At 45.7% G+C, this 26172-nt stretch overlaps 1 protein-coding gene across 6 annotated transcripts in view; it reads right to left on the reverse strand.

Annotated features, from left to right (window-relative positions):
• The window catches only part of LOC138487942 (zinc finger protein 354A-like), a 212441-nt gene that overhangs the window by 130356 nt on the left and 55913 nt on the right, over window positions 1–26172 (reverse strand). For all 6 annotated transcript variants that reach the window (XM_069614592.1, XM_069614587.1, XM_069614589.1 and 3 more), the window contains exon 3: window positions 14415–14525. In XM_069614592.1, coding sequence (XP_069470693.1) covers window positions 14415–14525 — 111 coding nt within the window. The remainder of the gene's footprint in view (window positions 1–14414; window positions 14526–26172) is intronic.

The raw sequence follows: 26172 nt of genomic DNA on the forward strand, positions 1-26172 counted from the left end.
ATTTGTGAAAATGTTTTGATAGCAGGCGAAATATAAAGTAAGGACTGACCCTGCGTTTGAAATAGGTTCCACGACAGGAGATATAACCAGAATTGACAAAGGTGAAGTCTTTGTTAAAAAAAGGAAAATGTTTAATGACCATACTGTTAAGACGGATTTCTGAACTCTGTCCTGGTGGCGCAGAAGTTCAGAAGGCCAACCTAATTACTTGGAACAGGGTAACCTCTGGACAAGCCAGACCAATCAAGGTAGCGATCGCGGCGGTCAAGACTAGGTCTCAAGAGGGGTGAGGGTGACTGAAAGCCCACAGTGAGCACACAAAGCAAGAGCGCTTACAAACTACTCCAAACAGTTGTTTATATCAAAAATAGATACACATTTATTATAAGGCCTTGAAACTAATAACCACAGTAAAAGCAGCAATATACAACGATATTAAACCCACACATACACTATCCACCCAATATATATACAGAATACACAGTTTCACAGCATTAGCAGCACGAAATATGTTATCCACCTGCAGGGGAAGGAAAACAGGCAGTGCGAACCAATGCGGGTGATATGTCCGCCTTCTGAGGCCCCTAACTGGATGGTAGTCCAATCCCTACGAAGAGTGGAGCCTAGCGCTCAAAAGTACCTGCACACGCCGGTGCCAATGGGCAGAAGGTGAAGCTCTTCGGAGGACGTTGGACAGCTCTGTAGGGTGCCCTAATGAAGGAGAACACGGTCCGCGACTCTAGCGCAGCCTCCACTGTGAGGCAGAAGTAGGGCGCGAGTACGGACAAGGGGAGCTGTATTTACAGCGGGGAAAAGCAAGGGGCACTGCAGGAGGGCGACCAGATCCTAGCTAATCTACTCACCGGTCCCCGAAGCAAGCAGGCCCGAGCTTCTCCTCGATAGATGCAGCTTCTGGCAGGTTCTGAAGAGCAGGGAACGTCTCGTCGTCGTGCAGAGTAAAAAGACGTCCCGATCGAAGAATCCTGCACAGTTTTGCCGCCACGGCAGGGCAACGGAACGGCCGGGTGTATTCAAGCCAAACGAGCACCGTTCACCTCTAGCTTAGGGTTGCTAAGCAAACGAAGCGTGTGAGCGTGCCCCGGACTCAGAATACCACCCAACCTGTCGGCGATTACAGAGCAGGACTCCTTAGTAAGCTGGTCAGTCAACTGGATGGCCCAGAGACACTTCCGAAGGCTTACGGCAGGAGTTGATGAAGGTGCCGGGAATAGCTGGTCCTGCTATTCCAATAGGTCGAAGCGCCAGTACAGGCCTTCTTGTTCGATCTTAGGTGGAAAGGGCTTCACCGGACGACAGCAATGAGGAGCAGATGTTCTTCAGGGGGTCACCAGCGATTCCTCGGTCCAGCCTCGTGTTCGCAGGATACTTGGCTCCTGTATCCCTGGGTTCGTAAGAACTCAGGAGATCGACATGGTAGTGGTGTCTCCAGCTCCCTCTTATCCACGGTTCCCTTCGCGCCAAAACGGAGGGGAGCCAATGGGAGATCCGCTCATCAACACACATACCATACGTGGACCAATCACGGACCACAGTGGTCCCAGGCATTCACACCACCCTAGACTCTCTGGCACCCAGGATGTGTATTGGGACCAGACAGCCCAGCCCACATCCTGGGGGCACTCAAACGACATGTAGAAGCCCGCGAAAGCAACCGTGTTTCGCGGGAAACTACATGCCCAAATAAGGAAGGCCCCGGGTCGCCTGACCCGGGGGAAGGTAAAGGGAGCAAGACGGACAGTGGACGAGACAAAGGAGCCTCGTGGTCCGGCCATTTTGGGTAGCCGGGCCACCCTTTTGTGTTCGCGGCAAAAAGGTGCTCAGAACGGCAAAAGGAGCTCAAAATAAACCAAATGATCGCTGCCACCAGCCCAGTCCCTGAATGACTTGCACCGATCCAAAAACCATCCTACAAGAGTGTCTAGGGTCTGTAGAAGGCTAGAGACCCAAGAGAGCTGTAACTTAGCTTACAGTGCCCTCTTGTGTCGTGTTGCACTAAAATGGCGACACGATTAAAGAAACTACGGGAAACCACGTTCCCCGGTACTGACTGTCTTAAGGGCATGTCAGTTTCCCCATAAGAAAGGAGCGAAAGCCCAGAGAAGTGCGACAGAAGGCTGTACTTCTCTGGCAAAGTCAAGAAAACAGGTTGAAAACAATAGCAAAAAGTTTAGGGGTTGCCACATGGAAGGAAAGTTCCCTACAATAACGAAATCTTTCCTAACACTCGCCCCTCCCAGACTATGGACAGGGGGAACTAATCCACCCCTGGATGAGTCTCTTGTTCAGGTCGGTAAAACATTCTGGACAACCCATCAGCATTGCTATGTTGGACACTTGGCCTATGCTCAATAGTGAAGTCGAAGCCTTGTAGACTTATGGACCACCTAAGCAACTTTGGATTCTCCCCCTTCATGTTCATTAGCCACTTTAACGGCTTATGGTCAGTCTGCACAGTGAAGTGGGTCCCATAGAGGTAGGGCCGCAGCTTCCTTAGGGCCCACACAACAGAGAAACATTCTTTCTCTACCGTGGACCATCTGAGCTCTCTGTCCTTAAGCTGGCGACTAATAAAACCGAAAGGGTGTTCCTTACCCTTCTCATCTACTTGTGATAGTACAGCTCCTATCCCAGTGTCAGAGGCATCCGTCTGCACGATAAAAGGTCTTTGATAATCAGGGGCCCTGAGCACAGGGGCCTGGCACAAGGAGTCTTTCAAACCATTGAAGGCCTTCTCACACTCGTCAGTCCAAGTTATCTTCTTGGGTTTCTTCGGAGTTGTGAGGGCAGTCAGCGGAGCAGCTATGGTGCCATAGTCTGCCATAAAATTGCGGTAATAACCCGTGAGTCCTAAGAAGGCTCTCACTTGGGTTTGTGTAGTGGGGGTAGGCCAGTCTTGTACTGCTTGTACTTTACTGGGGAGAGGCTGTATCCTTCCTCCACCTACTTCATGCCCAAGGTAAACCACTGAGCCTTGTCCAATCTGGCATTTACTCGCCTTGATGGTCAAGTGGGCTTTCTGAAGAGCCTGGAGCACAATCCCGAGGTGTTTCACATGGTCTTCCCAGGTGGCACTGAAAACTGCTATATCGTCCAGATATGCAAGACAGAATTCGTCCAACCCATTCAACACATGATTCACAAGCCTCTGGAAAGTGGCAGGTGCATTCTTCAATCCGAACGGCATTACCCGAAATTGGTAAAGCCCGTCGGGAGTTGAAAATGCTGTCTTCTCCTTGGCATGTTCTGCTAAAGCTATTTGCCAATAGCCCGCAGTCAGGTCAAACGTGCTGAGGTACTTGGAGGCACCCAAGGTATCCACCAGCTCGTCAGTTCGAGGCAAGGGGTGAGCGTCTGTCTTGGTGACAGCATTCAGAGCCCTGTAATCCACGCAGAACCTCAATTCAGAGGTGCCTGCCTTTGGAACCAATACCACAGGACTGGACCAAGGACTACTAGAGGGTTCAATCACCCCAAGGTCTAACATCTTGTTGACCTCGGTCTTAATATAAGACCGTACTTTATCCGACATCCTGTATCCCCTACTTTTGGTAGGTACACTGTCTCCTGTGTCAATGTTATGTTTGCACCAAGGTGTCAAACCAGGCGACTGTGAAAACAGGGGGGAAAACTGCCTAAGCAAACTTTTCACCTCAGCCTGCTGATCAGAAGTCAGGTGAGGGGCCACTCGGACACCCTCAACGGAGCTATCTGAAGGACCGCTTTGGAACAGGTCGGGAAGAGGTTCTGACTCCTCTTCCTCAACGTCTGACGCCAGTAGCAGTGCTGCGATTTCGACTCTTGGGACGAAAGCCTTCAGCCTATTTACGTGGAACACTTTTGGAGCCTGTCTAGGCCTTCCAAGGTCCACTAAATAGTTCACCTCACCCAGGGGCTCCACCACTGTGTAAGGGCCTGACCATTTGTCCTGTAAAGCGCGAGGCCTTATAGGGTTCATGATCAGGACTTGCTGACCAGGGGTAAAGTGAATTAAGGAAGCTTTCTGGTCGTACCAATGTTTCACCAGCGCTTGTCCTGCCTTCAACTTTTCACTAGCCAAGCCCATCAGGAGTACCATCCGTTTTCTGAGCCCTAGCACATAGTCAACTACATTGGTAGTAACAGGGGGAGTGGGCATCTCCCATCCCTCTTTGACGATGGCTAAGGGTCCCCGTACGGGATGACCGAACAGAAGTTCGAAGGGGCTGAAGCCAACACCCTCCTGTGGTACCTCTCTGTAGGCAAACAGCAAGCATGGTAAAAGAAGATCCCATTTTCTTCTCTGGGGCTCCTCCAGAGCCCCAATCATGCTCTTTAACGTTCTGTTGAAACGTTCCACCAGACCATTGGTCTGGGGGTGATATGCAGAAGAGAACTTGTAGGTGACCCCACATTCTTTCCACATAGCCTGCATATACTTCGACATAAAGTTGCTGCCACGATCTGACACAACTTCTTTAGGGAAGCCAACCCTAGTAAATATGCCGAGTAAAGCTTTTGCAACTGACTTGGCAGTTACAGTCTTTAATGGGATGGCCTCAGGATACCTGGTTGCATGGTCGACCAGCACCAGGATAAACCTATTGCCTGAGGATGTTTGCGGGTCAAGGGGACCAACGATGTCGATCCCTGCCCTTTCAAATGGTACCCCCACAACTGGGAGCGGTACCAACGGAGCTTGGATTGTCGCGCCAACCTTACCAGACAACTGGCAGGAGGCACAACTCCTGCAGTGACTTTCTACTTGCACCCCCATCTTGGGCCAGTAGAAGTGCATAGATAACCTTTGCTTGGTCCTCTTCATTCCAAGGTGACCAGCAAGGGGAACTTCATGCGCCAACTGCAGGAGGAAGGGTCTAACAGCAAGGGGAACCACCAACCTCCTATGGTCTCCTTCTGTAGACTCTGTGGGCTCACTGTACAGGAGTCCACCTTCCCAATAAATCCGATGCTTCCCAGGAGGTTCACCCTCAAGCTGGGAGCAGGCCTGTCTCCTTAGGCCTTCCAGAGATGGGCACTCACGTTGGCCCTTACTGAAGTCGTCCCTATCAGGACCTCCTTCAACTAATAAGTCTTTTAGTTCAGGATGGTCGTTGGGGTCGAACACTTCAGGCATCGCCACCTCCTCGTCAGGCTCGGGCGATTGACCAACTCCCTCCACCGCAGTGGTAGGCGAGCTCGGGGGAATATTCTCTTTCCCCCGTCGGGACTTGTTGACTCCTTTCGCCTTGGGTTTCCCCTTCGGCTGGGGCGGCGTATTGGACTTGGCCAATGCTGCCCGTGCTTGAGACCGTGTGTAGGGTCTTTCGGCAGTGTCTCCTACGAGCCCTAGAGCTCTGAGATCATTGCCCAACAAGACCTTTCCCGGGACGTTTCTCTGAATGCTCACTGGAATCCTAACTGCTGTACCATTTAAAGTTAGATTAACAGGGATCACGGGAAACATACGGAGGGGGCCGTCAGCCAACTTAGTGGGCATCAGAGGAGCTCTGGCAACTTCCTCTGAGTCTACCAAGGTAGAATCCACTACAGTTCGACTGCACCCACTATCCCTAAGAGCTGGAGTATCCACTCCATTGATCAGCACACTGTCTTTAAAGTAGTGCTTGGTATTATCCGGAATCCTAGCATAAGCCTCTGCGACTTTAGGCTCCCAGGAACCCAGGGACACTAAAACTACCTCAGCCTCGATCCCGCTGGGAAACGAGTCTGAGGAGAAGGATGCTCCTGTAATCTCTTCTTCCTCGTAGGAGGAGAAGGCCAGATTAGCGGAGTGGACCCCCAAAGGTTTAACCTTACACCGGGGATCCCCCTTCACATGGTCAGTTGCTCCACAAGAAAAACAAGCCCCATTGGGTCTGTTTACGTAGGGAGGCTTATTATAACCAGAGTTCTGTTTCGGAGGCGAACCTCCGCTACCCTGTGAGTTCTCGTATGGCTTACCCTTATTTTTCTTTTTGTGGCCCTTTTGGGAAGAAGATTTAGCAGATTCCCCACCCACCACATCCTTGTACTTTTTCCCTTCCTCCTGCTTATCAGGATGAGTTTTGTCCTTATGGGACACTCGATGTGACACCCATAAGTCTGCTGCAATGGCCAGCTTCTTAGGATCTATCTCCTTCGAATCGGCCAAATGCTGCTTAAGCTCCGGGGAAGAAGAAGCAAAAATGTGTTCCAGCATGACCAGATTGATCATGCCTTCGAAGGTAGAAACCTTATAACCTTCAACCCAGCCAGTCAAGTTTTTCAGGGACTCAGCTACATACGACACCCAAGTACCACCTTCCTTTTTCTTATACTCTCTAAACCTTTTCAAATATTGGGTCGGAGTCTTCCCAAACTTTAAAATGAGAGTCTGCTTCAACATTGCAAAATCAGCGCGCTCAGCCTTCGACATTTCCATAATGGCACTGCAACCAGAATGGGGCAGTCTGCTGAGTAACCATGCAATCTTATCCGCATTATCAACCTCTTGAACCTCGCATGCATACTCAAACGCATTCAACCAGTCCATAATGTCATTTCGTTCCTCATACACACTGAGCAGATCTTTTGGAAACCGTGGATGAGAGGAAGCCCCAGAACCATGTCCAGGACCCTTGGACCCATTTGCGAACTGAAGCTTGGCCAGTTCCAACTGGTGATCCCTGTCTTTTTGTTTTTCTGCCTGGTCGATTTTCAGTTTGGCTATGCTGAATTCAAGCTCCTGCTGCCTAAACCGCAGCTCTTGCTTCTTGAATTCAAGCATAGCCTCCCCATCAACACTGGCAGAGGAAACGTTAGACATTACATCCTCCCTGTCCTCGTGGTCGTGATGGATCAGTGCAGCGGCAGAACCGTCGGTTCTGCCAGTGAGAGCAGCCCCACCACCTTCTGCACTGTCCTCGGAAGTTATAGCGTCAAGCTGCGCTTCTTGCCACGCCACGATTCTCTGGATCATTTCCAATTTAGTGCCTTGAGAGGAAACCCCTCTCTCCGCACACATCTTCTTCAATGTTTCAGATTTCGAAGCATTTAAGGTTAATAAAGTATTCGTTTCCATACTGTTGATAGGACTATGGCCTTTTTAACGTTATATTCAATACTTTACTGCGTGTCCTGGTTGGAATAACCTGAAAACGCCTTGGCTCGTGCGCAACACTGGATACCTTCAGTCGTATCCCACCGCTGTACACCAATTTGTTAAGACGGATTTCTGAACTCTGTCCTGGTGGCGCAGAAGTTCAGAAGGCCAACCTAATTACTTGGAACAGGGTAACCTCTGGACAAGCCAGACCAATCAAGGTAGCGATCGCGGCGGTCAAGACTAGGTCTCAAGAGGGGTGAGGGTGACTGAAAGCCCGCAGTGAGCACACAAAGCAAGAGCGCTTACAAACTACTCCAAACAGTTGTTTATATCAAAAATAGATACACATTTATTATAAGGCCTTGAAACTAATAACCACAGTAAAAGCAGCAATATACAACGATATTAAACCCACACATACACTATCCACCCAATATATATACAGAATACACAGTTTCACAGCATTAGCAGCACGAAATATGTTATCCACCTGCAGGGGAAGGAAAACAGGCAGTGCGAACCAATGCGGGTGATATGTCCGCCTTCTGAGGCCCCTAACTGGATGGTAGTCCAATCCCTACGAAGAGTGGAGCCTAGCGCTCAAAAGTACCTGCACACGCCGGTGCCAATGGGCAGAAGGTGAAGCTCTTCGGAGGACGTTGGACAGCTCTGTAGGGTGCCCTAATGAAGGAGAACACGGTCCGCGACTCTAGCGCAGCCTCCACTGTGAGGCAGAAGTAGGGCGCGAGTACGGACAAGGGGAGCTGTATTTACAGCGGGGAAAAGCAAGGGGCACTGCAGGAGGGCGACCAGATCCTAGCTAATCTACTCACCGGTCCCCGAAGCAAGCAGGCCCGAGCTTCTCCTCGATAGATGCAGCTTCTGGCAGGTTCTGAAGAGCAGGGAACGTCTCGTCGTCGTGCAGAGTAAAAAGACGTCCCGATCGAAGAATCCTGCACAGTTTTGTCGCCACGGCAGGGCAACGGAACGGCCGGGTGTATTCAAGCCAAACGAGCACCGTTCACCTCTAGCTTAGGGTTGCTAAGCAAACGAAGCGTGTGAGCGTGCCCCGGACTCAGAATACCACCCAACCTGTCGGCGATTACAGAGCAGGACTCCTTAGTAAGCTGGTCAGTCAACTGGATGGCCCAGAGACACTTCCGAAGGCTTACGGCAGGAGTTGATGAAGGTGCCGGGAATAGCTGGTCCTGCTATTCCAATAGGTCGAAGCGCCAGTACAGGCCTTCTTGTTCGATCTTAGGTGGAAAGGGCTTCACCGGACGACAGCAATGAGGAGCAGAAGTTCTTCAGGGGGTCACCAGCGATTCCTCGGTCCAGCCTCGTGTTCGCAGGATACTTGGCTCCTGTATCCCTGGGTTCGTAAGAACTCAGGAGATCGACATGGTAGTGGTGTTTCCAGCTCCCTCTTATCCACGGTTCCCTTCGCGCCAAAACGGAGGGGAGCCAATGGGAGATCCGCTCATCAACACACATACCATACGTGGACCAATCACGGACCACAGTGGTCCCAGGCATTCACACCACCCTAGACTCTCTGGCACCCAGGATGTGTATTGGGACCAGACAGCCCAGCCCACATCCTGGGGGCACTCAAACGACATGTAGAAGCCCGCAAAAGCAATCGTGTTTCGCGGGAAACTACATGCCCAAATAAGGAAGGCCCCGGGTCGCCTGACCCGGGGGAAGGTAAAGGGAGCAAGACGGACAGTGGACGAGACAAAGGAGCCTCGTGGTCCGGCCATTTTGGGTAGCCGGGCCACCCTTTTGTGTTCGCGGCAAAAAGGTGCTCAGAACGGCAAAAGGAGCTCAAAATAAACCAAATGATCGCTGCCACCAGCCCAGTCCCTGAATGACTTGCACCGATCCAAAAACCATCCTACAAGAGTGTCTAGGGTCTGTAGAAGGCTAGAGACCCAAGAGAGCTGTAACTTAGCTTACAGTGCCCTCTTGTGTCGTGTTGCACTAAAATGGCGACACGATTAAAGAAACTACGGGAAACCACGCTCCCCGGTACTGACTGTCTTAAGGGCATGTCAGTTTCCCCATAAGAAAGGAGCGAAAGCCCAGAGAAGTGCGGCAGAAGGCTGTACTTCTCTGGCAAAGTCAAGAAAACAGGTTGAAAACAATAGCAAAAAGTTTAGGGGTTGCCACATGGAAGGAAAGTTCCCTACAATAACGAAATCTTTCCTAACACATACTAGTACTGGTGGATAGATAGTATCTGTATGCCGATAAATACAGAACCTTAATTTGTATAACAGAGAAGACTTGTAGCAGGAGTGGATAGATGTATTGAGGCAGGTTTCCTTGTAAGCTGGTCTGGGGAGGGAAACATTCTGAGAACCTGAAAATCCCATTTGAGAATAACAACCAACACAGGGCTTAGGACCTCATGGTTCCAGAAACCAATCTAAAATCATGACAGACATCACCACAGTTAAAAGGAACAGGACCTATAGGAAACCCCAAAGCCAGATCATGTAGGAGAGCTGACCCAGTAATCAAGAGACCATCTGAATGCAGGCGTATTGCCAAGTTGTATGAAAGGATGCGTTTCCACGGTTGTGCATCAGGAGCTTGCATTTTGTGGCAGGAGGTATTGAATGTAGGGACATGAATGCTGAAAGACAGAATAAAAAAATGCAAAAACTTTATCATGAATTTGTAGTCTGCTTGAGTGTCAGTATTTAAGTCCACAGTTCTTTAAATCTCTTCTCAGATGTAGTTCCATTTCATTGAAATTCAACAGATAGTCTGTGTTCTGGAGTCTAGGGGAGAAGAACCAAATGAGGTCAGAATGCAGTTGAGGGATTCTGTTCAAAGCAGCAAATATAAAAAGGTATGGATACGCAATATTCCTAACTGGGAAGTGAAATGGGAGTCGGAGTCCTTTAAATATTTGGGTATTCAGGTTTCTCATGAGATGTAGGAAACCTTTGTATACAATACTGGACGGGCATTGTTGGGAATTGGGGAAGCGGTTCACTTTTGGAAGCCACTACGTTTAAGCTTATGGGGATAGTTGCACTGTGTAAAATGATGATCCTCCCTCACCTGCTATATTTTACAAATGTGATAAAAAAAGTCTTTCAAAATGTTAGATGAGAAAATAGGTGAATTATTGTGTAAAACGGGAGATCCAGAGTGGGCAAGCGACGTTGAAGCGGTCATATCAGGATGGATGATTACGTTTACCAGAGTTTGAACTATATTTCATTGTAGCGCAACTACAGGCAGTGCGGATTGGGATGCTTCCGCAGAGGCCAAAATCTCTAGGTTGTCGGGCCGCATCATGAAATATAGGAGGGGAATTGAGTTATTATAGAACTCCATGGAAACGAAAGGTAACAAATGTATTTCAGGTGGTGCAAGTAGTGTGGAAGACATTATTAACCAAATTGAAGGTAAAGGGTTTGTATAGTTTGGATTTACCATGGGGGTTCAATAAAGTCATCCATACAGCAATGAGAGGGATAGGGCTGGCCTTGCTCGATGAAAGGAACTGTAGGGTGCTGGAAGACTTATTCACAGACGATAAATTAATGTCCTTTGAACAATGGAGATGAACATATGAAGCCTCAACCGGCTATTTTCTATTATATGCAAAAGTAGTTCAGCGACTAGCGGACACATGGGAAGTTATTTCCAGAGAAACCAGAAGGCAGGCTAGTGATGCAGGAGGTATTTGGGAGAAGGGAAAAGGAGAGTTTCACGATTAAGTAGCGCCCTGCAGGCAGCAAGAGTACAGAAGGAGATAGCCATAAGGGACACATGGTAAAGGGATGTAGGCTTTCCGATTTTGGAGGGGGGTGGACTAAGATATGGGAGCAAGTGAAGGTCTTGTGAAATGCGAGATTCCAATTAATCCAATTCAATTTATTACACAGGGTGTATATGACCCTGGAGAGCCTGCATGCCATGAATGACACTATGGGCCTCATTACATGGTAGGCGGAGGACCAAGGTGCTATTAGCACCTTGGTCCACGCCGGTAAAATACTGGCACCGCCTTGGTGGAAAGGGGAATTACTGCCCTATTCCAAGGTTGGCGAGGCGGTAATTCCCCCTTCCCCCATTGTCCTTCCCCATTCCCATTTTTGCCCCATAGGGCTCTATGGGGAAGGTGCTAATTACGGTGCCGCAAATTGCGGTACCATAATTAGCACCCTGGTCCCTTTGCGGGTTGGTTTTTAACACCTGCTAAACAGCAGGCGTTAAAGTACCTACCCGCAAAGGGACCTCGTAGTAAGGCGGTAAGGGTTAACGGTCACCGGTACCATTACCGGTGACCGTTAACCCTTGCCGCCTTCCGTGTAATGAGGCCCTATAAAATATAATTGCTCATGCTGCAGAGAGGGTCCCTTAGGCCTTTGGAACATTGTGTGGGCATGTCCGATTATAACAACATACTGGAGGGCAGTGGTCTCTCGAACAAAAGCATTATTATGGAGCAACTATGAATATATGTTATCTGGGTGTTTATGGGGATTAGTCCTGGGCAAAAAGAAAGATAAATCCTGAAAAAAGGATAGCACAGTTTAAGATGCCATTTGCCAAGAAACGTGTAACGAAATCGTGGAAATGTCCAAATGGATCGATAATACAGAACTGGATTAAGGATATATTTTGGTGGGGACTAGCAAAAGTAGAGATCTTAAGGAAAAACAGGAACTCGGAGATGGAAAAGGGGTGGAGTTGGATTGGGTTCAAGAGTTGAATTACCTTAATTTGTTCCCAAACTTAAAACCTCTGTAGACAGACGCGATAAAGAACGAGAGGAACAAGAAGGGACACTACATGAAGGGGAGAAATTTGCACTAGAATGGCTAAACTGGGAAGGTGGACATTTGAAAGGGGAAATAGGGTTATATGATAAAAGTGAAAAGATGATGGAAGAGGCTGGGATGCCGGAAATTAGGAGATGGGAGAGGGGAGAAAAGGGGGAGAGTGGGAAGGGACACGTTTTTGAATGATTATTGGTATTGCAAGGAGGAACATGATTTGCTTCTCACTGTAACTGTTGACAGCTCGATTGTGTATGTTGATGAGACATGGTTTGTTAAGTTCTTGAAAATGAATATAAAAATATTTTCATTTTCTTTTTTTTTTTTTTTAAGATAGGCTCCAGTTGAGTTTGGTATGGCTACACGTGGCCATACATTCGCATTAGGATTAACAGACTGCTTATCAATAGAAATAATCCAACAGCACAACTGTAAAAAGAAAACCAGAACGATTTTGAACAAACAATGTTTTTCCAGTTCCTTATGGAGTCTCTTCTAGTCTCCTTGCAAGTTGGAGGAGTCATTAGATATTGAGATACTGTCTGCCAAGTCCAACAACCATTTTCCCCTTTATGTCCTTTGGGCCACTACTCCAGGCATCATTCTCTGTGGGGACAAATGTTATCTTTTGCAGACTGGGGAGTTTGAGCCTTGCAAAGCAGCAGCAGACAGCAAAGGTTCTTCAGCAAGTCAGCCAGTCAGTCAGTATTTGTGTCTACTAGTGGTGTAATGGCTGAAGAGCCTCTTCTGCAGCAACTCCACAATCTCAAAGTATTGTTGCAGATAGGGGTGTCGACTCAGGGTGTCCGCATATATGTTTAGAGGAACATGTGGAAGTGGCAGACGTCCCCGTTCCAGTATTGACTGAAGAATCAGACATGGGCGAAGAAGCCAGCTGCCCCATCGCTACTCCGGTGGGTCTCCTTTCTCCCTGGCTTCTCTGTAGCCCAGAACACATGCCATAGAGAAAATTGACGTCACTTCTTCTGTGCTCGAGCAAGTGAAGTCGGTTCTCCATTTCCATGGCTTTGAGATGGAGCCCCAGGAAAGCCAAGGAGAAAGCGGATCCCATCCAGGTCGCGTACGCGTAGTGCCTGGGTGCAAATGCATTAGTGGGAAATATGGCCTCCTTTTTGACCCCTCTGCCCTCCTTATGCACCCTCACTTTGCGATGGGTCATAAGAAGCCATATTGGCCTATGGCGCAGGCAATAACACTTAAATAGTGAGCCCTTTCATCTGTAGCATCACCACTGATCCATGCAAGTACCGGAATTCCCACACTAACCACCACGTATTTTTGACATGGTCTCAAGTGAAAGGAAGAGTAGAATTATTTTTTGCACAATATAACTGACACTCTCTTATTAATTAGCGTGCTTAACAGGCTGTACGTCACAGATGTTACCACTGATGTGACAAATGTCATCACAGGATCTGTCCCTGAAGAATTCATAAACTGTTTATAGTTTACTGAAACATGTTGGGAAAACGCAAAACATATAAATAGGCATTTGTTCATTAAGCCCTTGCACAACTATATATATATATATATATATATATATATATATATATATATATATATATATATATATATATATATATATATATATATATATATATATATATATATATATATATATATATATATATATAATGTTATTTGATATTGGTATAGGGCTTACTGCCATTGTTATGGATTCAAAGTGCTGCATATATATACTGCATTATTTATCAGAGTAATATCAAGCTAGTCCAGTTTAAGCCATACACTCCTCTAGGCATGTTACATGGCGCATTGCACTGTCCCATGTTAAACATAGGTATGTACCGAACACAAGCAAGAAACCAAAGAAGGACGTTTAAAGCATAAAAAAGGTGTCTTTTGCAAATGAAGACTGTACAATCTGATGAAGCCCGTGCAGGGTGAAACGCGTTGTTGTGTTTGTTGTCTGTTTTTGTTTTCACAATGGAATAAATAAAGCCAAGACTAACCACACTTGAAGGAACTGAAGTCTAATTTTTCCCTTTTAGTTTTTACTTTCTCTGGAGCGAGTGCTGCCGTTTCTTGGCAGAGGGACACCCCTCACTGCTAGTTTTTTTTCATATATGAATCATGTGATCTTTCTGTTCCACAATTTGTATTACAAGGTCAATATGGCTCACACATGTTTTGTGTCTTCCTCTCATGGATGTTTGTCTCTACTTTTTGTCCAACATCAGACAGCTTAATTGTAGCGACTACTTGCATACTGTATAACAGGAGCATTAAACATCAGTGCATATCCTTTGAACACAAAAGAAACATTAAGGGTCTGGCTGAGTACTGGTACTATGGGACCATAGTGGCATTAAAATGATTGCCATTAATCCATGTTGCATAACTTGACAAGAGGGTTCTTCTTGATTACAGTAGAGATTAAATCACATAGAACTGAATTCTTGGTTCTCGTTGTTGTCATGATAAAAAGCCCTTCATATACACTTGTTCAACAAATTCATAAAGCAAATGCAGCACACACTCACTTAGAGAATGATTACTGATATTCCCGCTTCCAGAGTCCTGGCTGTCCATGGGATACACATCTTCCTTTTCTTTTGTTCTTAATGAAAATACAGAGGTGGCAATAAGAGGACCTGGGATAAAAGGTAAACAGAAATCAATGAGCACACTATTGCCTCTTGCTTATTAACAACTGCACCATCAAGTTTATTCTGCAGCACGGAAAAGCATGTGATGAACTGAATTCACCATAACATGCGAGTCATAAAATCGACTTCGGGTTTCAGACGATGCTCACGGAGACTCCAAAGGAAGGTTCAGATTGTTCTAAATTGATAAAGTAGTAATGTCTTGAAGACAACAAGCTGTTATATATCCAGTCACTGAGCTGAATAAAAAGCTTCCGATTAGGAAGAGTAGTAATAAAAGAGATAAATGCAGCACAAATCGGTAGCATTAAAATAAAATTATTTAAAAAAAAAGAGACTACTAAGTTAAAAAGGGTTTAAGAAATACTATGCAGAGTATGGGGTGGACAGGGATGAGAGAAATATGGATATAAATATACAATGGCAGCTAATGGCAAAGTCGTACACAAATGAGAGGTATGGATAACAAACAAAATTGTTTCACAGACTGGAATACATCCAACCCCGGCTTAAAGCACAATTCTACTAAGAACCATGCTCATTATTCTTACAGCAAATTCCTCCAAACGAAAAACCTTGCAAGTTTGGCAATCTTCACCCCAAGTATCTAAACATAGGACCGTTGTAATAATCGTCGCAAGTGGTGGTTTTCCAAGTGTAGATTTCTGGACATTCAGCACTTTGAAAAAGATGAGGGTGATGTGGACAAAGTACACTGGAAGTTGGCATCTTATAGCACAGCAAATGCCAAAGGAACTTTGTATAATCTCAGATTTGTGAATGTTCAGAAACATTAACTTGTTGCACTTTTCAGGCCATTATGCTGAACCTGAGGGGTGGTCCTCAAAAGGTTAAAACAGGCTAGTACAATAGTCAAGCCAGGATAGAATAAGCACTCTCACAAAGTTAACCTTATTTGGCAAGACCAGCCTTAGTAGGATGCACCTCGGCGTACAGAGTAGGCATCTTAACTTAGGGGTGCTCTCATTAAGGGGTGGGTGGTGACCTAGAGGTCTGGGCCAGATGAATAGGAAGGTTCTAGGATGTTCCAATCAAAAAAAGATTATTGCTACCCTTCATCTGGACTTGGGTTGTTGTCAGGCACAAAGGTGATGTGTGGATTGTTAGGGTCCGGAACAAGCTTAAGAATCAATTAGGTATCAATTTTCTAAACTTGGAAAGAGGTGGGTGCTCATGAATTCCAGCATAAAGCTATATATAAGCATCAAACAGCCTAGGCAAAAGGGTTGGTACTGTTGGAACCTGTAACAAAGGGATTAACAGATAACTAAAGACCAGGTTCTATCGTTGTTTTATTTTGATCACAAAAAGGAATTAAGGTTGGTTGAAACAGCATTGATGGGAATGTAAACAGTATAACAGGAATGCTGGCAGCCCACCAGTCCTACCCTTTCTTCCTTAGTTGACAACTGCATTCCAGTGGTGCAAGTTATAACTAGACTGTTATAGCATCCTGAATATTCTTTCTTTGCCCTTTGGTTTTTTTGGCCCTTCTCCATCAGCTTAGAAGCAACCTTTCTTCAACTCTTGGCAAATCTTCTATCTAACCCTGCCTGCTCCTTGAACTCCCTTTTCTGAGGTTTCCCCTGCATCGTTTGAACTTCATGTGTCATCCCCCGTTCACCCTCTGCTTTAGTGCTCTCTTCTTCAACTATTCTTCCTCTCTTCTACCTCATCTTTTTCTTATTGTTAGTATTTATCCTCCACCTCCTCTTCTTGGTTTGCCACCTTCTCTCAATATCTCCCTCTTTTGACTCAGGCTCTGCTTCTCTTCACCCCCCTTTCTGATAGCAATTCTTCTCCTTTTTCACTTTCTTTTTCCTGTGAGGTTGCTCCTTCAGCCTGCTCTCTTTTTCCTGCTGCACTCCAACCCATTTGATAATCCTTTCTCTACCTCACTCTGCTCCTCTTCACTTCTCTCTCTCCTCTTTGTCTCCTCTTCGCCTTTTCTATCTGCTGCTTCTCATCAGCTCTGCTATTTCGCTCCCTTTTTTGGGTTCAATGTCTTCCCCGACTCGCCTTCACCCCTCACAAGGTTTGCCTCTCTCTGTGATCACCTGCAGTTTCCAACCTTCCATGCCGGTCTTCTGCTTGGACTAGCTACCTGAGTGTGAAATGTGCAGCAGCTCTGTGCAGGGTCTGAAAAGTTAATGTGACTGGTCCAAGTCTGTGTGGTCTATAATTCCATCCTGTGAATGCACAGAGATTAGGTTATTAGCAGTTTTCGTTCATATTTTTAGCTCCACACTGGCTCTGCCTGGGTGTGTTCAAGCCCATGTGCCCCCATGCCATGATTTGCTTTCTCAAGCAGACCGCAAGCTCCAACCATTTGCAGCAGGCTCAGCTCACAGTGCTGTTGGCAAGCTTTCACTGCATGCTGGTTCCTCGCAGCTACCCGATACTTGACTCTGATAAGATGCATTGTGTGGGCTTTCAAGTGCGATTGAGATGTCTAGGTCTTTCCCTATTGAATACTGGTCATATGTCTTAGATCCAAATGCAGCTCTTCGGGCTGTTCGGGAAATCTGGCTCTGAGACATATTTCTGGGTACAGTTCAAGAGGCATGATTTGCGAGGGTGGGGATAGGATGGAGGCCCTTAGGGGGGGGCGGATCTGTCATAATCTGCCTCCGGGGCCAGAAAGTAGGCAAAAGCACAAATGTGTCTTTATTCAGGTTGCATGTCAACAACGATTTGCCACTTCTGAGGATGAAGCAGTTACAGCAAAAGCCCTGTTCTGCATGTCTTGCATAAAATATTTGAGGAGTGACCTCTCATCGCTTCCTGATCACTGTAGAATTTCGAATTCATTTAGATATCTTGTTTATGCTGCAGCCAGGTTTCAGAAGTAAGACGACCCTGGAACAAGTTGGGGAGACCGATACAGGACCGGTCTGTGTTGAAGCCAAGCTTGCAAGCAGCGACATTGTATGGTGAGCACTGGAATAAGCATTGTTAAAACGCATGTAATAAGAGACGCGAGTGGACTTAAACTGCTGATGAGTGACTGAACTTTAGAGCAAACTTCAATACCTTTGACAGAGTGGTACGGCACCGCATGGCTGCTCAATCTAAGGTCTCTGTAAGGTAGCCAGCTAAGAAGTGAGAAAAGTAGATAAAGTTGGTCCAAGCCCGGCAGAGGGAGATCAATTGAGAGAGAATGAATAAATGTGAATCAAAGTGGTCCCCGATAGGTCAATTCAAATCCTGCGCACAGTCAAAAGTCTTTGATTTCGATGAAGTAGATAAATGTTTGGAAAAGTACATGGATTTGGTTCGAGCTCAACAGAGGGAGATCAAGTGAAAGCTTTGTGTTAAAGTGGGTCTGAGCCCGGTGGAAAGGGGCCCAGGGTGAGTCGAAAATCACCCACGAAGTTGTATATGAGAGTCCTGAGGAGAAAGGAACTTTTTTTGGTTTGTCGCAACATGTCCTCTGAAGTAAGAGACTTTGAATGGCAGAGACTTTGACATAGAAGGCCCTGATACTTAGATCTGAACTGCATCCTCGTGCTAGAGAAGCCAGAGACTGTGCTAACCTGGAGTGTGCCGCCTTGTCCCGTGCTGAAAACGTGGGGAAGGAAGGCCAACAGCTTTAATATTCTGACATATCATCATCTTTCTTTTTGCATAACATTGTTTCCCACGCTACTTGTATTTAGAAGTAAGGATTGGCAATAGGTTTATTAGAGTTATAGGTCAAAGGATCGAAAACATTTTTTTTATTTTTTGGGGGGGGGTTCCCCCCCCCCAACCCCTGTTTTTGTGGTAAAAACCACTTTTTTTACATATACGAAAACCGAAAAAAATATATATAATTTTAAAAAAAATTGATCCTTTTGTTTTCGGCCCTATTGTGTCGACCCTATTGATATGATATGATAGTTTATTTATATAGCGCCTATACACAATGTGTTTCAAAGCGCTTCAAGGCAAGGGAGGGAACAAGGGAAAAAACAATGACATTCTTACAGGCCATGAACAGTAAGGATGTGAAATTAACTATCGTACTCGGCCTGATGACATTTCAGATAGTGCAAGAGCTAAAACATAGATAAGGAAGGGAGGGGGGGGGGGTGGGAAGGAAATGGAAACAGACAGGCGACTACCGTACTAGGCCTGACGACATTTCTGGTAGAGCCGGAAAAAAAAATAAGTGGTGAGGGAGAAGGGTGCCGAAAGGTAGGTGAGGAACAAAACAAGCGACTATCATATTAGGCCTGACGGCATTTCAGATCGTGCTGAAGGGGGGTTGGGGAGGAAAAAAACAGTAAGGGGAGGGAGGAGGAGACAGACAAGGTTCTATCATACTAGGTCCAGGGACAATTCAGATAGAGTAAGTGCATAGAAGAAAGTAAGGGGAGGAGATAGGAAAAGGGAGAAGGGAAAGGAGGAGAGAACAGAGAGTTAGCAGTCAAAAGAGTTGAGAAGCAAGAGGGGAGAGTGAATACAATTGCAGAAGTCAGTAGTAACACATAACGTTGCAAGCCAGGCTACAATATGAAGGTGGGAACAGCATGATTCAGGGCCACCACGAGTACAAGATGCAAGATTGCATTCAATCCTTTTGTTGTCGACCCTTTGACCGGACACCGTTTATTAGTATAGACCCTTGAATTTTGATAGACTCGGCTAGGACTGCGTTATTATTTGATGGTCATAGCTTGCTCCTATCTTTAGATTACCTACTAGATAGGCGTTTTTCAAAAACCCTTGAACTGTGGTCACTTGTGTCTGTCTTACTGTTCGATAACATGCCTTCCTTACACCACCCACCCTCTTTGACAAAGCTACTATGGCTTCAGATTACACCTGACTGTCGGGACGTAACTCGCTAACATGCCCAGCAAAGTGAGGATGACCAGACCGTGGATCACAGAAACCAAGAAATGGACTCTCACAAGTCATCAAAAAGGCACTGTGAAGCCCTAATCACCTTTAGATAACTCATAACCAGTATAGTGGTGAGAGAATGTTCCACCGCATGGTAAGGTTTGTGGCTCCACCGCATGGTACGGGTTGTGGCTTTAGCACTTCTTAACATTTATTTATTGCATTTGTTACACGCCCAAACCCAAGAGTATCACGACGTTGGTTACTTAGAAACTTTGCTTCATTACAGGTTTAGGATACAGGTTACATACATACATTCAGTTACAACATATTAAGAGAATTGACAGATTTAGTTACGGTTTTAATCGGACTTGTCAAAAAGCCAGGTTTTAATAATTGTGTTCAATCGCTGGTGCGATTGCTCATTTCTAATGTGAGCCGGTAGAGTGTTCCAGAGCATTGGAGCAGCTACTGGGAAGCTAGAACCTCCTGCCTTTTTAGTCTTGTAAAGGGGAACAATCAGGTGTGTGCTGGTACATGATCTTAGGGATCAGGTTGAAACCTTTTGGGTTATGCTGTTGTTCAAATAGGAAGGGGTGTCATTGAGGATGCATTTGTGCGCAGTGATCAGCGTCTTGAAGAGGATTCTCACTTTGACAGGGAGCCAACACACTCCTCTAATATGGGAGATGTGATCATTCCGTTTTAAGCCAAAGGCAGAACGTAGGGCTTTATTCTGGAGTAGTTGCAGTTTGGCAATATTTGTTGTTGTGGTACCCAGTAAAAGGATGTTGCAGTAGTCTAGTTTTGAGAGGATGAGGGCACGTGCTAGTGTGAGGCAGTTCTGGGGTGAGAAGATTGTTGGCTGAGCGGAGATAAGTTTAGTAGTATAGGCAGTGGAAGATGAAAGGGTGTTGATGTGCTTGGTCATGGAGACTAGCATCTAGGTGGACGTCTAGTATTTTGACTTGTTTCAAGACTGGCATGGATGTCCCATCAATATTTATAGTGGTGTAGCTATTATCTAGAGATTGTAGGCGGACGGGGGAGCCTACAATGAGGATCTCCGTTTTCTCAACGTTCAGTCATAGGCTAAGGGTGGCCATCTAATTTTGGATGATTGCATAAATCTTGTTGATAGTGGCAGTATCTTGTTTGCAGTCCCCAGTGATACGAATCAATATATGGGTGTCATCTGCAAAAGTCATGTAGATGACGCCCATGGTGTTGAGTGCTTCAAATAGTAGTTTAGTGTATGTGTTTGAAAGTGTAGGTGAGAGGCAGGAACCTTAGGGGACACCGAGAGGAACTGTGATGGGGTCAGCCGCCTAATTTCCATTAAAGACTCTGGAGATGTGTTCCGACATGAATGATTTGATCCATAGGGTAGCTTCTGGGGTGGAAAGTGGAAGTTTTCGGGCAGGGCAAGGCATAGCTTGTCATGATCTGCTAGGTCAAATGCAGCTGATCGGTCAAGTAATAGTAAGATACCTATTTTACCAGAATCTCGGATGCTGTCCATCTTGATTTTTAAATCTAGTGACGCTGTTTCAGTGCTATGCTTGGGGCGGAAACCTGATTGTCTGGCTCCTAGCAGGTGGTTACTTTCCAAGTAGTATTGGATTTGTGTGTAGGCTACTCAGTCAACTATCTTCAGTAGGAATGGAACGGTAATGATAGGGTGATAGTTGGTAGGAATGGTGGGATCAAGGGAGGGTTTCTCGACTAGTGGGATTACCCAGGCCGATTTGATGCAGGACAGGACTGAGTTAGAAGTAAAGGAGGCATTGATAAAGTCGGTGATAAGGGGCACTTGGGCTGGTCCACAGAGTTTGACCAGCCAGGCGGGGAAGCTGTCACCTTTGCAGTTGGAAGGTTTAAGGGTAGTGATGGTGGCCAGGACATGATCTTGGGATACTTTACTGAATTTGAATTGGGACGCAGTGGTATCCTCACTAGCGCCAGGTAAGTGTGAGGGCATACTTTTGCCAGATAGTAATTTTCTCTTGTTATTTATTTTCTCTTGTAGGGTGGAGATTTTGTGTGCCAGTGCATTTTGAATTGTAGTGCGCCAGGATTTGTCTGTGTGGACATGTGCTACTGTGGAGATAGGTGATTCCAATTCCCTCAGTTTGGTAAATTGTTCTTTAGTACTTGAAGATCATTAATAATGCAGGTGTAAGGGAGTTAACTTTGTGAGCTACCACGATTTGTACGTTTTATTAGCTAGGGTAAGCGCATTAGTGGTATGGATGGAGGGTTTCTTTTTGTGAAGGTGCTCCATTGCTCTTTGTTATGGCGTAAGAGTATGTGTTCTTCATCAAACCAGAAATTCCCTCGCTTGGGTTTGTGTGATATTTTGGAGGCGAGTGGGGCTATGTCAAGAGTGGTTTTCAGACACGTATGATAAAGAGTGCAGACATGCAATTGACATGTACACTTTGTTGCTTCTGTGCAGGTGAGGCTGGGTATCCCCTGATGCCATGGTTAATGACCCCCCATCAGGCAACCCCACAACATGCACAAGCAGGCGTGCAACTGTGCCCATGTATGTACTTGCTGCACCATTGAGCAGACATTTGGCCTGTTTAAGGCCAGGTTCTACCGCATCAGCAGATCGGGGGGAGCGCTGATGTACATCCCAGAAAAGGTTGGAAAGATTGTGCTGCATGTCGCGCCATGAAACGCTTGTGTATGGACGCATTATAAATGCCATATCATATCATGTGCCCCTGCCCCCTGACATGGGCATGCTGCCACCAGAGGCTGAGGACGACACTGATGATGAGGAGGCTATTGCACAGTGCTGCGATGGCAGGGATGGATGTGCCACACATGGGGACCTTATTGATTACTACTTTTGAACACCTGTTACACACACGGCACAAGACATTGAGCACACTGGGCACTTTACATGAATAAATGCACTCACACTGAAAGATCAATGTCCAATCATGATTTTCTTGCCAACACCAAATATATTGTGATATGAAATATTTACAATAGTGAAAGCCCTAAACTCCCTCTACTATACCACCCACCTATCCCTCCCCACACCACCTCCCCAACGATCCCTCCCCACACACACCCAATCTGTGTCCTATTTAAATCCCCTTTTAGGCTGAGGGGTGCGCCCTTAGGCTGGGCGAATCAGCCGCTCCGATCTACGCCTTGGCCTGCTTGCAAGGGAACTTCCAGTAGCCGAACTTGTGGAGGGTGCAAGAGGCATGGCCATGTGCCGTTGGTCAACCAGTGCATGCACCAACACGGTTATTAACTCCACCAGGGATGACATTACCCCGTTCCCCTCCCTCACACAATTTATGAAGCACCAGGAGGAGTTCGAAGGGCAGGGAGTTGCTTCAGGGTTCACAATTAACAATATTAAATAATCCATACTTAACTATCTGTAGTGGGAAAGATTAAAAGGGTTTTATCAGAGAAAGCAGCATTTAAGTGGGTGGACAATACCGTAAAGTAACAACGTGTTTATCTCACCCCCATACACACATTTCAAGATTGTATAGGGCAAACTATTTTCCCTTACTGCTGGCTACAAAACAGGACCTTACAATTCTATACATGTCATAGTTCAGCAAACGTGCTGTCATTAAAATGAACATCCCGCTTAGGCTACTTTAGCTATTCCAACCTATTCTGAGCCCGAAGAAAATGCTCAGACAATGGCAGACCATCACTATAGGCTACATATAGGTGGATAACAAGCCTCAAATCTCTTCACTATCAAAGCCCAATGGATTCTGGGAGTTCAGAATATTTATAAATATCTTGTGGCCCAACTCAAACCAAATGCATAATGATTGCAGATATGGTCTGTGAAGCAATGGCTGTTTATAGAGCAAGCATTGTTCGGGAAACATTTTTGGACCAAGCCCCTCTACCTAAAAACAACCAAGCCCCTAATCTGTACATTAACAGAATAGTATAGGGAATCGTGGAGGCATGGGACTCAGTATTCAGGATAGAGTGTCTGATTTAATTCCTGTTTCTATTTACGCCCCTAAGAAGGCTATGAGTTTTTACTGGGGTTGAGACATAAAGGATTTGAGACACGGCACACAGGAGGTTGTAGAAAGCTTGGAGACTTCAGAGAATAAATCCCTTGGAAAGTGCAAATGTGCAAGTGAAACTTTAATCTGGAGGAAGAGGATTGGTTTAGATATTGGTCAGTGAGACATTGTGCCCTTCAACCGGGCATTGGACAGGGCGGGGGAAAATCTCCCCACTGGAATAATTCCTCTGAATGGCAGCTAAAACTATAGGATTCATTTCAGACCTATACAAGGTACTAGTTGAAACAGAGAATGTAGGAGTATGGACACATCATAAGAAGTGGCAAGAAGAGCTAGGACTTGGGCTAGGGAAAGACCATGGGGGCATAGGAGACTGTGGAAGATGTCTAACTGTTCTACTCATGTAGAACTGCAAACTAAAACTCTATATAGATGGTACTTGACCCCAAACCAGTTACATAATATCGATCACAAGATCTCAGATAAATGTTTGAGGGGGGTATGGGCATAAAGGCACATGGTTACATATCCTATGGCCTAGGATACATGTGGTTAGAAAGCCGAGGCTTCTGAGTTTCAGCCTCAAGATTAGGAGAAAAGATAAAATGGACAACTAATCTGGGCATCCTGAATGAGCATCTTCTCACTTTGTTGGTGGCTGCAGATGAGGCAAGGCATCCATTAGATTTGGGTCAAGAGTATTTAGAAACACAACTGCTGGTAGCCACAGGGTTGGTGTTGCTGTCTATTTTGGAGGCAGCACTGTGTGCATTCCTTATCTGTTTAGTCAAGGACTATAAGGTAAATCATTGCACAAATTAGCAACGACTTTAAGAGAAAAAGAGGAGAAACTGTTAAAGAAATTGGTTGCCATGCCTTAAATATATATTAAAAAAAGGTTTTTGAGACCTTACCTGTCCGCTGAGACTCAGAGCACTTGATGTATTTGATTTGGATATAGGATTATCTTAGCCTTGAGATATACTGAGGTATGAGGCAGGGGGGATATGTGATGGAAAAGAACGAGGACGTCTTTCCCACTTGTTTTGGGGAGTTCTAAGTTTGGGGAGTTTCTAGTTTGCTGTTATTTTATCTTATAAAGAAAGGCAATAGTTTTGATAAAAAATAAAGAAAGTGAAGAACGGAAATGAGGAGATAAAGTGAATAGGCAGGTTGCCCACTTTGAAATTGAACCATTTTTATCCACTATTACTATGCACTTGATTTGCCGACCCCCGGTACATCCTCTACCTTTTAAAATGATGTAGCACACTCATTGTCCACTAACACCAAAAGCAAATCCCAAATTATTATTCTGGGAGACTTTAACTTAGGCCTCCATGATCCCAAAGATTCTAAAGTATCTGCCCTTAAGGATACCATCAATGAGCTAGGGTTCACTCATCGCATAAACAACCCTACCCACAACAAAGGACGAACGCTAGACTGGTTAGCAGACCTTAACTGCAGTATCAATGTTCTTTCCAATACTCCATGCGCATGGACCGACCATCACCTAATCACATTTACCATTGACAAGGCAGCACCCACCCCTCACTCCCCAAACTCAAGCCCCGGCCATGATGATGAGAAGCAAATGGAAGCTCACAGTAGAGAACCTACTACCTTTATTACGACCAATTACACATCCAGGTACATTGCACTCGGACCCATCTGAATTTGTGGACTTATACAACAAAACTATCCTCAAGGCTATCATCATAGCACCTCTTAAAATGCAGAAATCCAAACCCCGCGCCCACATCAACAAATGGTACACGCCCCTTCTTAAGACTCTTAGGAAAGTGAAATGAACTGCAGAAACTGCATGGAAAAACACCCCCCTAGAATCCAACAAGGATAATTTCACTGCAGCCTCACTCAATTACAAGTTAGCCATCGTCCAGGCAAAACCAGACAGCTTCAATGATCGCATAGCCAAAGCTAATTCCAGTACAAAGGAATTATTTAACATATTGAAAGAACTTGAATCTCCTGCCCCCGTACCTGACTCCTGTACCAAAGACCCCTTATGGTGTACCAACATATAGAATGCTCTCCAAGATAAAATCATCCTGCTATTAAACACAATAAAAACTAAAAAAGACCTCATTGACAATGCTATACCACAGGACTTGCCCTCTCCACCCTTACCTAATATACCACAATTCAACTTCAAGATTCTCTCCATTAAAGAAGTGGAGATGTTTATACTTAAACTATCTAATTACATGGGTGACATCTGCCCCGCCATGCTTATTATGGAGGCGGTCAATGCACGCGCCCCCTTCATTACTTAATTTATTAATCCATCATTTGACTCTAGCACTGTACCCACCAATCTGAAGGCTGCCTGGGTACTCCCAGTGTTAAAAAACCTTCATTAGACCCAAACAGCCCCTCTAACTACAGGCCTATAACTACTGTCCCGTTCTTGCTAAAACAAATACTGGACCGTGCAGCCTACCTCCAGATACAGCATTATCTAAAAGCTGACAATCTGCTAGGACTAAGACAGTCAGGATTCAGACCTAGACATGGGACTGAGACGGCGCTCATTGACTTAAAGACACAAATTCAGATCCTTAAAGACAAGGGTAAATCCGCTTTACTCTTACTACTTGACTTATCATCGGCATTTGACTTCGTGAATCATGAAAATGTATGTAAACATCTGTCATCTGCTGCACACTTCTCGGACCAAGCTAACACCTGGATTAAATCCTTCCTTAGCAATAGATCAATGA

Source organism: Ambystoma mexicanum, chromosome 9 (assembly GCF_040938575.1).
Source record: "Ambystoma mexicanum isolate Mex_15411 chromosome 9, UKY_AmexF1_1, whole genome shotgun sequence".
Classification (NCBI taxonomy): domain Eukaryota; kingdom Metazoa; phylum Chordata; class Amphibia; order Caudata; family Ambystomatidae; genus Ambystoma; species Ambystoma mexicanum.